The following is a 12,470-nucleotide window of genomic DNA, read 5'->3' as shown; positions in this document are numbered from 1 at the left end:
ATTTATACATTAGTGAGCCAATTATGGTTATGTACAGTAATCTTAATGCAAATCTGCCATATCCCCAAACAGGAGAGAGAAAGAGCACAGGAAAGTATGATAAAAGGTAACATGGTTAAAGGGCTGGCATTGGCTTTGTCTGATCTATGATTGATAAAAAGAGTACTAGCCAAGGGTAATATTGATAAGGGAGGGCCTTTCTGCAAAATATAGAAACATTTTTGAATTGTTCTTATTAGTCTAAATTTCATTTTCTTCATTGCCTTTTTTTTTCTAGATCATGGGAGCATTTTGATCACAATTATACCTGTGTGCATAGCAGTTGTACTGCTCCTTATAATTGCGGCATCTGCTTGCCTCATAAATCACAGACAGTAAGTTCATGAAAATTTTATCAAATAATATTTGAGAACATAGATTAATCAAAGTACAGTACATCTATGTGCAATGCAAAATAGAAGTGTCTCAAAAGCTGTAACATTTACATAGCTCTCCCACTGATACTAAATGGACACATTACCATTTACAAAATAATTTTTTAATCATGTTTAATTTTCCGGGTGGCTCATTTGGTATCACAGCCACCTTAAAGATCCATCACCCTGGAAATAAATCCTATTCCATTTTTCCTCTAACATGCCCAAAGGTGTGCTGGTTAGTTAGATTGATTAGCAATTCCTATTTGTCCCATGATGAGCGTGAGTGTGTGCAAAACTTGACCCTGTAATGTCCTGTCCAGGGCTGTTTCCTACTTTAAATGTAGTGCTGTCAGATTAGGCTCTGACCCCAGCCAACACCAGAATTTCAGGATGTTTTTTTGATCAAAATTCTATTGAAAAAAATAAATAAAATGGATACAGAAACATGATGTATATAATTAAAAAATAAAAACACCTCCAAATGCTCTTTGAGGAACAATAAAATACAAAACATGAGCAATGAATAAATGAAGCCTGCATGACATAATTGAAAGGGCAGTCGACCACAGCCAGACTGTAAGCAAAAAGGCACGAAGGAGGATGAGTTCCCTTTGTCACTGACAACCAGACAGCCAGTCAACCATAAGACTGATGACTGAAAGTCATTTCCTGATATTGGGGCCAGAAGCTTCATTGATCCTCAGCACTATGAGCTCAAGACGGTTATAGAAAAAAGACTTCCAAAAATAGATTGTTATGTTATTTAGTTTAACGTCTAGTCTTCTCATATATTGTATGTCATTCAGTAATCTACAGTTCTGCTACTATGTGTATTTTCTCCAGGTTAAAACTGAGTTTTTGGCCTACTGTACCAGATCCAGCAAACAGTAACATTTCCAAATGGACCCCTACTGAACAGAGGGTAATTTTAATCATTTTTACTTTAAACATATTAATTTTACATACCTGCCATTTTCTTTTCTTTTTTTACTATGGTTAGCAGTGGCACCGAAAGATTATTTCGGTTCAGAACATTACCCATGTGATATTAAGTTCCTCATCCTTGGATTAACCATTAAGTAAAATAAGCATGTGCTTAGGGCATTAAGGGATGAGGGGCACCTCAGATATGTTTTCTCCTATCTATGTTGTCTTTATTATGTCCTCACAGCCACATCAATTTAAGTCATTTGTTTTTGTAATTGTCCTTATCTGCCATGTTCAAATTTAATCTGTATTGTGCTGAATGTTGCAGTTTTTCTGTTACCCTAGTTCTAAGGAAATAATGGTGCATCAAAAACATTAACAATGCTTATGAATCCCATACCAAATTTCATATAACAGAGACATATGTATTACATGGTGCACGGCAAATGTAAATGCTGAGGTGTACACTGATTACTCAGATTTCAACCAATCTAAGATGGGTAGCACAGCGAGTTCCTGGTCTATCTATATAAAATGACAAAGTATCTGGCGTGCACAAGAGGGCTGCAATGTCTGATGAACAAAAGCAAAACAAAGCACAAAGACAGAGGAATATAAGGGATAGAATGTCCAATGAAGAAAAGCAGCATGACGCACAGCGAAAGAGAGGTATATCCGGTGAACAAAGGATCCTAAACACATACTGTGATCGAAACAGACGCACTGACATTGTACCACTGTATCGTTTTAATAAACAGGTGTTTCGCTATGCTATGTGAAATAAAACTCAATTGTTTCTCTTATTCCTGGTACTAACCATTGTACCACTGTGCTATCCTAAACATTGTGCGCAATGGTAAATGAGCAAACAACATGCATCTGTTTTAGTGTGTTTGCCATACTGCAGAAATTGAATCAAATATTGTTAATAAATTCATCTAACATCCTGTTAAACATCTTTTCATCAAAATCTTGGCAAATTATTGCTAACAAATTAATCACACAAAATATTAGAACTGGTAAAAATTAATTTAATAAGCAAAACACATTTACCACCTAAATAATCTTTTCAGCTGTTAAAATGAGTTCAGGATTTAAAATCTCGGCTTGAATAAAACATTATATGTTAAAGCATGATAATACAAGGAGGCAAAACTAAAAGATTATGAAAAATAAGAGTTTATCTAATCAGGCCAGCTGAGGAATTTAATTGTGTTTAGCAGCAGGATATAAGGATAGTAAATGTGTTTATGAATTTTACAGAAATACATTTCCACAAAGACTACAGTAAATTAACTAAAAGGTAAAGTATCACTGTGAAACAGTAATGTAAAATTTTAACAGAAGATAAAATTTCACAATCAGCTATTGACTCACTGTAAGGAATAACACAGAGCATTCAAATTATTATGAAATTTCTTTTAATTAAATACGTTGGAAAGAAGAAGAAATCGTCTTTACAAGTCAAATTGTGTTTTCTAAGCTGTAACAGATGTCATTTTCTCCCATTAGGTTGACACTAACCAGACTAAACTGCAAGATAACAATTCTATGAATTTATCAAAACTAAGCTTCTTAGATGTTTCTACAAAAGCGACTGAAAGCACAGTACAAGACAAAGCTCTCCAGTCTGAGAGCCACGGCTGTGGTCAAGATGAAATGATACTGAACAACGCTTTTAAAGTTACAAGTCTGGATTCCGATAACAACTCTGGTGTGATACAATATGCAACAGTAATCTTCAATGGGTACAAAGGACAGAACGCCTTCCAACCTTCCTACACGAGAAGTGACTCAACACAGCCTCTGCTGCAAGACGTGCCGACAAGCCCAAATCATTATGAAAACATGTGGTTCCATGACACCAGAGAAGTATCTGCCTTCACCGCCTGTGCAGATGAGCGAAACTCACTGACAGATCCTGAGTTAACTTGGGAAGACTTTCCACTTCTCCGTGGCCTCACAACTAAAGAATATGGCCAAGAAAGTATATCATAACAAAATTCTAAAGAATGTTGCATTTGTAAATGGTGCTACTGTTTAGCTGTTAATTATCTGAAAGGTAAATTAATAAACACATTCTAAGGTGGGATAGCTACTGCCAGTCCCTGAAAAACCAATGCAAATTCTCAATTTTTGTTTCAAGTGCCATAAATATAATTAAACATACAGAATAAAGGGAGTTTTTTTGTAGGCGTATATGGAAGACAACAGTTATGAAATACAGCAAAACTAGGTGAACATTTTTACTTTGATAAGAAATGTGGTGCATGAACTAAGATTAATAAAATGGGAAAGAAGTGTAGAAAAAAGGAAAACATTTTACCAGATTTGTCTTGAGAAGACATTCATCAGAATCGTGACTAACTGTACTATATGAGACTATCCCATTATTTAAGTCATCAAGCAGTACTATAAGTCATTAAGCAGGATGATTTTCATTAAGAGCACTTTTTCTACTTTAATATTCCCAGTAACATTCTTACTTTATTTAACTGTAGTAAATGATTATCGATGCCTGATTTTTAGAATTGGCACCTTGGTGTAGTGGGTAACATTCCTCCCTCTGAGATCCAGTGTTCTGAGTTCACATCTAACACCTAGACATTTTCCATATGGAGTTGCATGTTTTTTCCATGTCTGAGTGAGATTTAGTTTGTTTTACCTTCCACGTGCAAAAGGTGTGTGTGTTAGGTTAATTGACAAATTCAAACTGGCCTGTGTTTGTAAGCAGGCCCTGCAATGGGCTGGCACTCTGTCCAGAGTTGTTTCATACCTTGTTCCCAGTGTGTCTGGAATATGCTCTGAAATCCAGTAATGTTACATTGGATTAAGCCAGTTTAAGCATGAGACAACTTCCAATTTTCAACACACAATTCATCCAAGACCATGAAATTGCTGACAAGAGCCACGTGTCACAACACATATGCATAAAACAACTTGACATCAAGGGAGAGAATAGTGCAATGGTAAATAACTATGACAAAGTTTTACTGATTTAGTGAACATTTTTTGACAGTGGTTCTGATTAGAAAAGTAACAAGAAATGGAATTGGGTCTGGAATATCTCTATTTAAGTGAGGTATGTTTTTTAAACTGCATGGGTTTATGCCCCATTTGCTTCATTTTATAGCCTCATTTTCCACTTGTAAAAGTGGATGGAAAAGGGGATCCCAAGAGCTCTGTGCAATTTCTGTATAAATTTCATGACTGTTTACCTGGGATGAGACTTTCCGTATATGAGCACTAGCCTACAGGAAAAACACTAGGTCATTCTGAAAGGTGTCAAAAACCAAATCCTACAAACTTCCTTGGATGGTTAACTTGGAAGTTTCCTAAGTTCTCAACATGATTGATTAATGATTAGGGAGGGATAACCTGGCACCTGGGTTTGGACTGTGGGTCTAAAATAAAACATTTAAACATAGTAAGAGCATAAATGTGTCTCTTTCATTCACATCAAAGACCTCCATATGCATTTTTTAAATTTAAGACAAGAGTAACTCTGTCCAGCAGGGAGTATTAGCTGGAAACTTCACTGTGGAATGTTAAGTCAGCTTATAGTACCACCTCAAATCAACAAAAAAACAGCAACAACAAATATCAATCACTGCACAAATAATAAGTTTATACTTAGGTTACCTAAAAGAGTCTTTCAGTATAAAATCCACAGTCAGGTTCTTCCAGAAGAACTCCGCTAAAAATGGACAGACAAAAACGCAGCATTTAGGTGACATGCTCTTGGTGCTGTTATATTCTCCAGGTGCAGAAGTCTGGATGGTAGAAGGTTATGGAGGGCCAGATATTCAAAAGTCTTAGGAAAGAGAAGTCAACAGATGTGGTGCTTCCTTAGTGTTTCCCTTGGCAGAGCCCAAGAAATAACTTTTCTCAAAGACTGATAAATCATTATAAATAAAACAAAAAGTAGGAATGTTTAATAAGAAAGAAGAATAAAGCATTTATAATAAATAATAAAAACATAAGCAATTACAATAACATATTATAGTAATGATAATAGTAAGTAGTAATAGTAGTAAATAGTATTGTATATATTGTACATGAAAAAATAATATTCATAAGCAGGTTATAAGAGTGCAAAGCTTATTGAATACACAGACCACAACAATGCATTGCATTGGAATATTGGTTGAGGATGATCATTGTTTTTGTCTGAGGCATTACATTTATTGGTAAATGAATCAATACAGTTAAGAAAATGCTTCTTTTCAATGTATATTTTTAAAAATATTATTATCTACAGGGACAGATGACCATTTTGATTATATGGACTCGTAATAAAAACTTACCAGCACTTACTGTATACACACACTGCCTGTAAAACAAAATACATAAAATACTTAAATAAGTTTCTCTTTGTTTCTCATAGAAAGCCATAAAATATCAAAATGAATTTTACATACAACATACACAAATCTAATTCTCCCTTGTGGCTGCATAAGTCTTGTAAATTGGTAATTTTTTTCTCATGAACCATTTCAGCAGTTCAAAATTTACTTCGTTCATATTTACTCGTTACAGTTTGTAAATGTATTTAGCAGGGTAGAAAAGTGGTGCAGCAGTTAATGGCACTGCTGGATTCACGTCTCAGTTCTGTTATGCTCTGAAAGAATTTTTGTATGAGTATTCTAATTTCTAAACAACATCCCCAAGACATTTGTGATAGACTATAGTCACTCTTAATTAGCCTACTGTGTGTGTGTGTGTGTGTGTGTGTGTGTGTGTGTGTGTGTGTGTGTGTGTGTGTGTGTGTGTGTGTGTGTGTGTGTGCACGTAGGTATAATCTGTAAAGAAATTCCACCCCAATTTTTTATTTGGTTCCTAACTTATGCCCAATGCTGCCACAATAGTCCCCTGTTCCAGACAATGTTAAGATTGCATTAAATGTGTTCAAAAGTAAAAAGCTACTGTATATGACGCCCTTTGGAGTGCATACTATCAATCGACTTGCTATTTCCTTCATTGGAAACCCAGTTTGCCCTCATGTCAGTATATTTCTTGAAACAATTTAGATTTTAAAAAGAGGAAAAATGTAAATGTAATGCAAACTTTTGGAACATTTTAAATAGAGTGGTATTGAAAATGGATATCAATGGGTGAGACTTTTTTTGCCAGGAAACATAACCATATATTGAAAATCTACATAATACAGTTTGAACTATCAGTACAAGCCTTGCTGAGTATTTTAATGAGACTGTACATCAGAAATGGTTAACTTCCCTATTAAAACAATGGAATTCTTAATATTTGCTTCAATTGTGTGCTGTGTTATTTTAATTGTGCTTCATTGTCAATTATTGTGAATTCCTCTATGGGGCAGGAATAAAAACTCAAGGAGTTTTTATACACTGTATATTGTTTGCTTCAATAATTATGTTCCATTAATTAATGTTGCATTTTATTCAGTAATAATGGCGTTGCATTGTGATGCTTTTCTTTTAAGTTGCAAATTGAACAGGCTGTTATGGAAACAGTAAAACTGCTTGCCATCTGTTGTGTAAAAAAACCTGGCACATGTCGACTAAATTACTCAGTTCTCATGTAGAAGCCTGGCAAGCTTTTTATTTTCTGTGAACAGTGTGTTTTGTGATATATGCAATAAATTCAACATTTTAAATACACTTGAGTGTACATTTTACATTTGGTTTGGTCCAATATTTTACCTGAGTTTGTAAAGTTTTCTACAGCAATTACAAATACAGAACAAGTACATAAAAAAGATATAAACAGTAATGGGATAGTCGCTCAATGAAGACAAAGGTAACACTGCACAACAGAGTTTTTGCTTCTTGAACACTGTTGAGTGTTTCTTATAGATTTTTGGGTGCTGATCATGAATATCACATCAAAATTTACCCATCATGTACCGTTTCAGTTTTGTCATGATTTTTTCTTATATTTGTATCCAAACATTTTCGCTTCCGTTAGTGACTTATCAACAACGGTTTGTGCAGTCTGGGCATGTTCAGGTATGGAATCAGGCCAGGTTGGAAGCTGTTCTGTGGAAGTTGACATCCTGGGCAGGTCTGATCGAGCTTGACGCTGTCTCAGCATGCTATAAAGGTGGCTTGCATACACCGATCCTGCTCATTTGGTTAATATAGATAGTCAGTGTGTATGTATAGTATCAGTATAGTAAAGTATAGTATCTGTAACAATATAACAGTAAGTAAGCTTGATGCTATAGACGTTTTAGTGTTGGGCGATATGTCTCGTCAATGTCATAACAGCCGCGATACAATCTGCTATATCTGTGGAAAATATACACTTGCGCCTGAGAGACGTTGGATGACTGCTCTTGTGAAGAAAGCTTATCATCTGTATTTCAGCTGCAAAATTGGTGATCAAGACAAGGAATGGGCACCTCACATTTGCTGTGCGACATGTTCTGTCAGTCTGAGAGCCTGGCTCAGAGGCATTCGAAAGACGATGCCGTTTGCTGTTCCAATGATATAGCAAGAAGAGAAAGACCATGTGACGGACTGTTACTTCTGTTTGACTAATGTGTCTGGTTTCTCTGCCAAAAACAAGAAGTCAATTGAATATCCTAATCTGCCTTCAGCAATGAGACCCGTGCCACATGACAACAGTCTTCCAATTCTGAAACCACCAATGCAATGCAGGGTACTGACAGTGACATTGACCCGGATTTTAAACCGTTCTCATCAGGCGATCCATATCTGATAACACAGTCTGAAATTGAACGATTTGGTCAGAGATTTGGGTCTGTCAAAAGCGAAAGCTGAGCTTCTGGGTTTGAGACTGCAGGAATGGTGTTTGCTGTCACCAGGTACGAAAATGTCTGTGTTTCGAGGCGGACATCATGATATAACCAAATTTTTTGCACAAGTCAACAGTCTCTGTTTCTGTTGTGACATTGAAGGATTGTTCTTGGCCTTGGGTTGTGATCACAACCCGGAAGAGTGGCGTCTCTTCATTGATTCGTCAATGTTAAGCCTGAAAGCTGTTCTGCTACAAAATGGCAACATTTATCCTTCAGTACCTGTAGGCTATGCAGCACACATGAAAGAAACGTATGAGAATATGGAACTGTTGCTGAAGCACGTCCAGTATAGCAGGTACAACTGGAATATCTGTGGAGATCTTAAAGTCGTTGCTCTGTTACTAGGACTGCAGCTCGGCTATACAAAGTACTGTTGTTTCTTCTGTGAATGGGACAGCCGTGCCAAAGAGTCACACTATTCTTGACAGAACTGGTCATTCTGTAAAAAGTTAGTTCCAGGACAGAAAATGTGGCACATGAATCGCTTGTCGACCTGGCAAAGATATTTTTGCCTCCTCTTCACATAAAACTGGGACTCATGAAGAATTTCGTGAAAGCACTGAACAAGGAAGGTGAAGGTTTTCGTTATTTAAGACAGATGTTCCCAAGAATAACTGATGCCAAGATCAAAGAGGGCATTTTTGTTGGCCCCCAGATCAGACAAGTTATGACAAGCGGTTTGAAGATCTGTTAGTTGGTCCGGAAAAAATTGCCTGGAAAGACTTCAAAGACATTGTTGACAATTTTCTGGGCAATTACAGAGCCCCAAACTACATTCAGCAGGTAGACAAACTTCTCAAAGCATACAAGACAATGAAGTGCAACATGTCACTCAAGATTCATTTCCTCCACTCACACTTGGACTTCTTCTCCCGCAAATCTTGGTGCTGTCAGTGATGAACACGGTGAAAGGTTTCACCAGGACATTGCTACGATGGAGAAACGATACCAGTCAATGCTGGAAACTGGAATCCGTCAATGCTTGCTGACTACTGTTGGACACTGCAACGTAATGCACCAGACACCCATCCATTATCCAACCCGCTATATCCTAACTACAAGGTCACAGGGGTCTGCAGGAGCCAATCCCAGCCAACACAGGGTGCAAGGCAGGACAGCCCACCACAGGACAGACACACATACTAGGGACAATTTAGAATCGCCAATGCACCTAACCTGCATGTCTTTGGACTGTGGGAGGAAACCGGAGTACCTGGAGGAAATCCACACAGACACGGGGAAAACTTGCAAACTCCACGCAGGCAAGACCCAGGAAGCGAACCCAGGTCTCTTAACTGCAAGGCAGCAGCGCTACCCACAGTGCCACCGTGCCGCCGCACCAGACATTCAATACAAAAGAAAATCAGGAGCAAAACACTTTTAATTCTGTTGAATTTAATAGATTATGCAAAACATAAACGTGACTAAATACTTTATTGTCAGTAAACATATAAATATCTATTTCTCAGAGTTCCTACATGATGCAGTAAAACCAAAACTACATTTTTTTGGTGCATATCCAGTAGGAACCTGTCACAATCAGCAAAAACTTTTCAGGAAGCAAGACTATTCAAAAAAATTGTTGTGCAGTGTAACATAAAAGCAAGATCAAAAGAAAGTAAGTATATCAGATTGAAGAACAGTTTTTTACAATGCAATGTTTCTTTAGCCTGTAGTTTTAGACGCACATCAAAATGATTTTCATTGCATGTAGTGGGCATGATAATCTGAATGAGTGGTGTAAAGACAGGTAACAGTCCGGTCAACAAGAGGTGCGACTTATGGGGTGCTATAGATTAAATATTGGAACTTCTGATAGTTTCCCCAAGCCACAAGATCATGTTTTGTGTCTCCAACATAAAATATTGTGTTTCCTAGAGGACACTGTCAGTGACAGCCTATCTAGGCTTTCCCACAAAATATCCCTGATGAGGAAACTTCAGATGCCGGTAGATGGATTTTACCCTCACTGAACTAAGCTTTGTGATCTCATCCAGGTCCTTGAAGGTGGTAAGAGGCTCCACATGGCTGGTGAATTAGGAGTTGAAAGGTAAAGTTGATTAGAGTGGTTTTTGTTTTTTTTTCTGGAAAGGTTTGCAGGCAGAGTGAGAATATGCAGTGAGTTAGAGGTCCAGCCTCCCTATGGGGTGGATAGGGACACTTATTCCTGTAGGTGAACCTAGGGGCATAGGCCTTTGTTATTTTATCCTTTTGTGTTCTCCAGTTTCTCTTACTGTAATTACTCTTTCTGTTGTATTTTGGCCTCCTGTAGCATTAGTAGAATTCTGAGATGGGTCATGAGCACCCTCTACAGTCCACAATGGAAAGAGTATTCAATGTGAAAAGTTAAAAAATTGCTTAAACCTCAACTGTCACATAGATTTGGTAAGCTTGAACTAAGTGAGAATGTAACTGAAACTTGAGGAAGATTCTCTGTTGGGCAGGAAGTCAAATCAGTGGGGACAACGAAGAGTTTTCATAATCCTGTTGCTTACTGACAGTGTATTTTGAAACATAGAAATCTAGCAATCCAGCTACAAAATAATAAAACTGTACACTATCCATGGGTCCATAGTGACGAGTAAATATCTTACTCTCTAGAGGATATATTTACAATAAAATTAAGCAAATTGCGCTTAACTATATTAAATAGCTAAAAGTCAAAGTCATAAATGGGTCTAATGGCAAATATGGTAAATACTCTGTATTCAGTTCAGTAGGTAGGAATAATTTTCAGTTTTGAAATAGAACTATAAATCCTGTTAAGTGGTTGCTAGACATAGTCAGAGGAAGGTCAGCAGTAGAGTTTGCAGTCTTAAAAGTAAAAAATGCTTTTTAAATAATGAATTGAGGGAGGAATGTAATTTTGAGCTAATGTAAGTAAAATGAGAAAGATAATATTGGAAAACTAAACACTTACTTGAAAATCAAGCCCAAACTACAAAATAGTGTATTTAAAGACCTACCAGAAAGATGTAAACACATATGGGAAAGTGAAGACTGTAGATCTGCTGCAACTGTACTTTCAAAATCCTTCATATAATATTCCCACTGTCAGCCATTACATTCAATTTCAGTCAGTCAGTCAGTCATTTTCCAACCCGCTATATCCTAACTACAGGGTCACGGGGGTCTGCTCGACCCAATCCCAGCCAACACAGGGCACAAGGCAGGAACAAATCCCCGGGCAGGGTGCCAGCCCACCGCAGGGCACACACACACCAAGCACACACTAGGGACAATTTAGGATCGCCAATGCACCTAACCTGCATGTCTTTGGACTGTGGGAGGAAACCGGAGCACCCGAAGGAAACCCACGCAGACACGGGGAGAACATGCAAACTCCACGCAGGGAGTACCCAGGAAGCGAACCCAGGTCTCCTTACTGCGAGGCAGCAGCAGCCACCGTGCTGACCATTCAATTTGCTAATTTTAATAGTTATATTGGTTGTATGATTTGTTTTTGTTCTCACTGCAACATATCACAACTAAGAGGTGCGACCATTACATAGAAAGGATATACTGCAATAAAAAATTACTGCCAATAAATAGTACTTATAACTTTTGATTTCAGCTCCTCTGTAGACTATTACACTGTTGCAGAATGCTAACTATTTTCCTGCATTGTGCACACTGCTACCAAGATAGGCTCTGGCAATCTACAAGGTTAAATTGAAATCAGCAAGTTTGAGAATGCTATGTTGATACAAATTAAACTTTTTAGGAAAAACTAAAGAATAATAAAAACACTGTTCATGAGTGCCTCACAATAGACAATAGGCTGCTTTGTGAGTGGTGTTTGATGCTTCCAGGATAGGTTTTGGAAAACTGCATTTTGCCTTTAAAAATGAAGGATCATATTAAGGATCTTGCACATGCAACATTATAATGATAACAGAATAACTAAACTGGTACCTTTTTACATCAACCAGTCATCCCAAATTTAAAATATGCAAATCTGATACCAATGGCAAAACTTAAAAATTGCAGGTATTCAGGAGTGAGACTGCGACAATCAATTAATGTCTAAAATATTAATTAAAATGTTTTTTCCTCCTTCAGAGTTGGTACAATACATTTTTATTGTGGCATATCAAATTAATACCCAAAGACTGAACATTTTGTAAAGGAATGAAATCAAAGGGTCAGAGTTTCATAAGCTTTTAAAACCAGAGGTTAATCAGGCCCTGCAAACAGGGTAGAATGGCATGAATTTACTTGGACCTCTGCTTCATCTTTCTCCTTTTACGCTTCAGTCTTGGCCCGGAGACCGGAAGAGCCATGTAAATTCATTAAAATATTTAGAGATTACTTTCTGAGTA

At 37.2% G+C, this 12,470-nt stretch overlaps 1 protein-coding gene across 1 annotated transcript in view; it reads left to right on the top strand.

Annotated features, from left to right (window-relative positions):
* The window catches only part of LOC114664917 (granulocyte colony-stimulating factor receptor-like), a 34,034-nt gene extending 30,352 nt beyond the window's left edge, over positions 1-3,682 (top strand). The window contains exons 12-14 of the mRNA XM_028819236.2: positions 278-374; positions 1,263-1,341; positions 2,859-3,682. Of these exons, the coding sequence (XP_028675069.1) occupies positions 278-374; positions 1,263-1,341; positions 2,859-3,344 (662 nt within the window). The 3' untranslated portion in view covers positions 3,345-3,682. The remainder of the gene's footprint in view (positions 1-277; positions 375-1,262; positions 1,342-2,858) is intronic.
* Positions 3,683-12,470: the final 8,788 nt, after the last annotated feature.

Source organism: Erpetoichthys calabaricus, chromosome 14 (genome assembly GCF_900747795.2).
Source record: "Erpetoichthys calabaricus chromosome 14, fErpCal1.3, whole genome shotgun sequence".
NCBI classification, from domain to species: Eukaryota; Metazoa; Chordata; class Cladistia; order Polypteriformes; family Polypteridae; genus Erpetoichthys; species Erpetoichthys calabaricus.
Note: the sequence above shows the minus strand (reverse complement) of the source record. Positions and strands in the feature narration are given on the sequence as shown.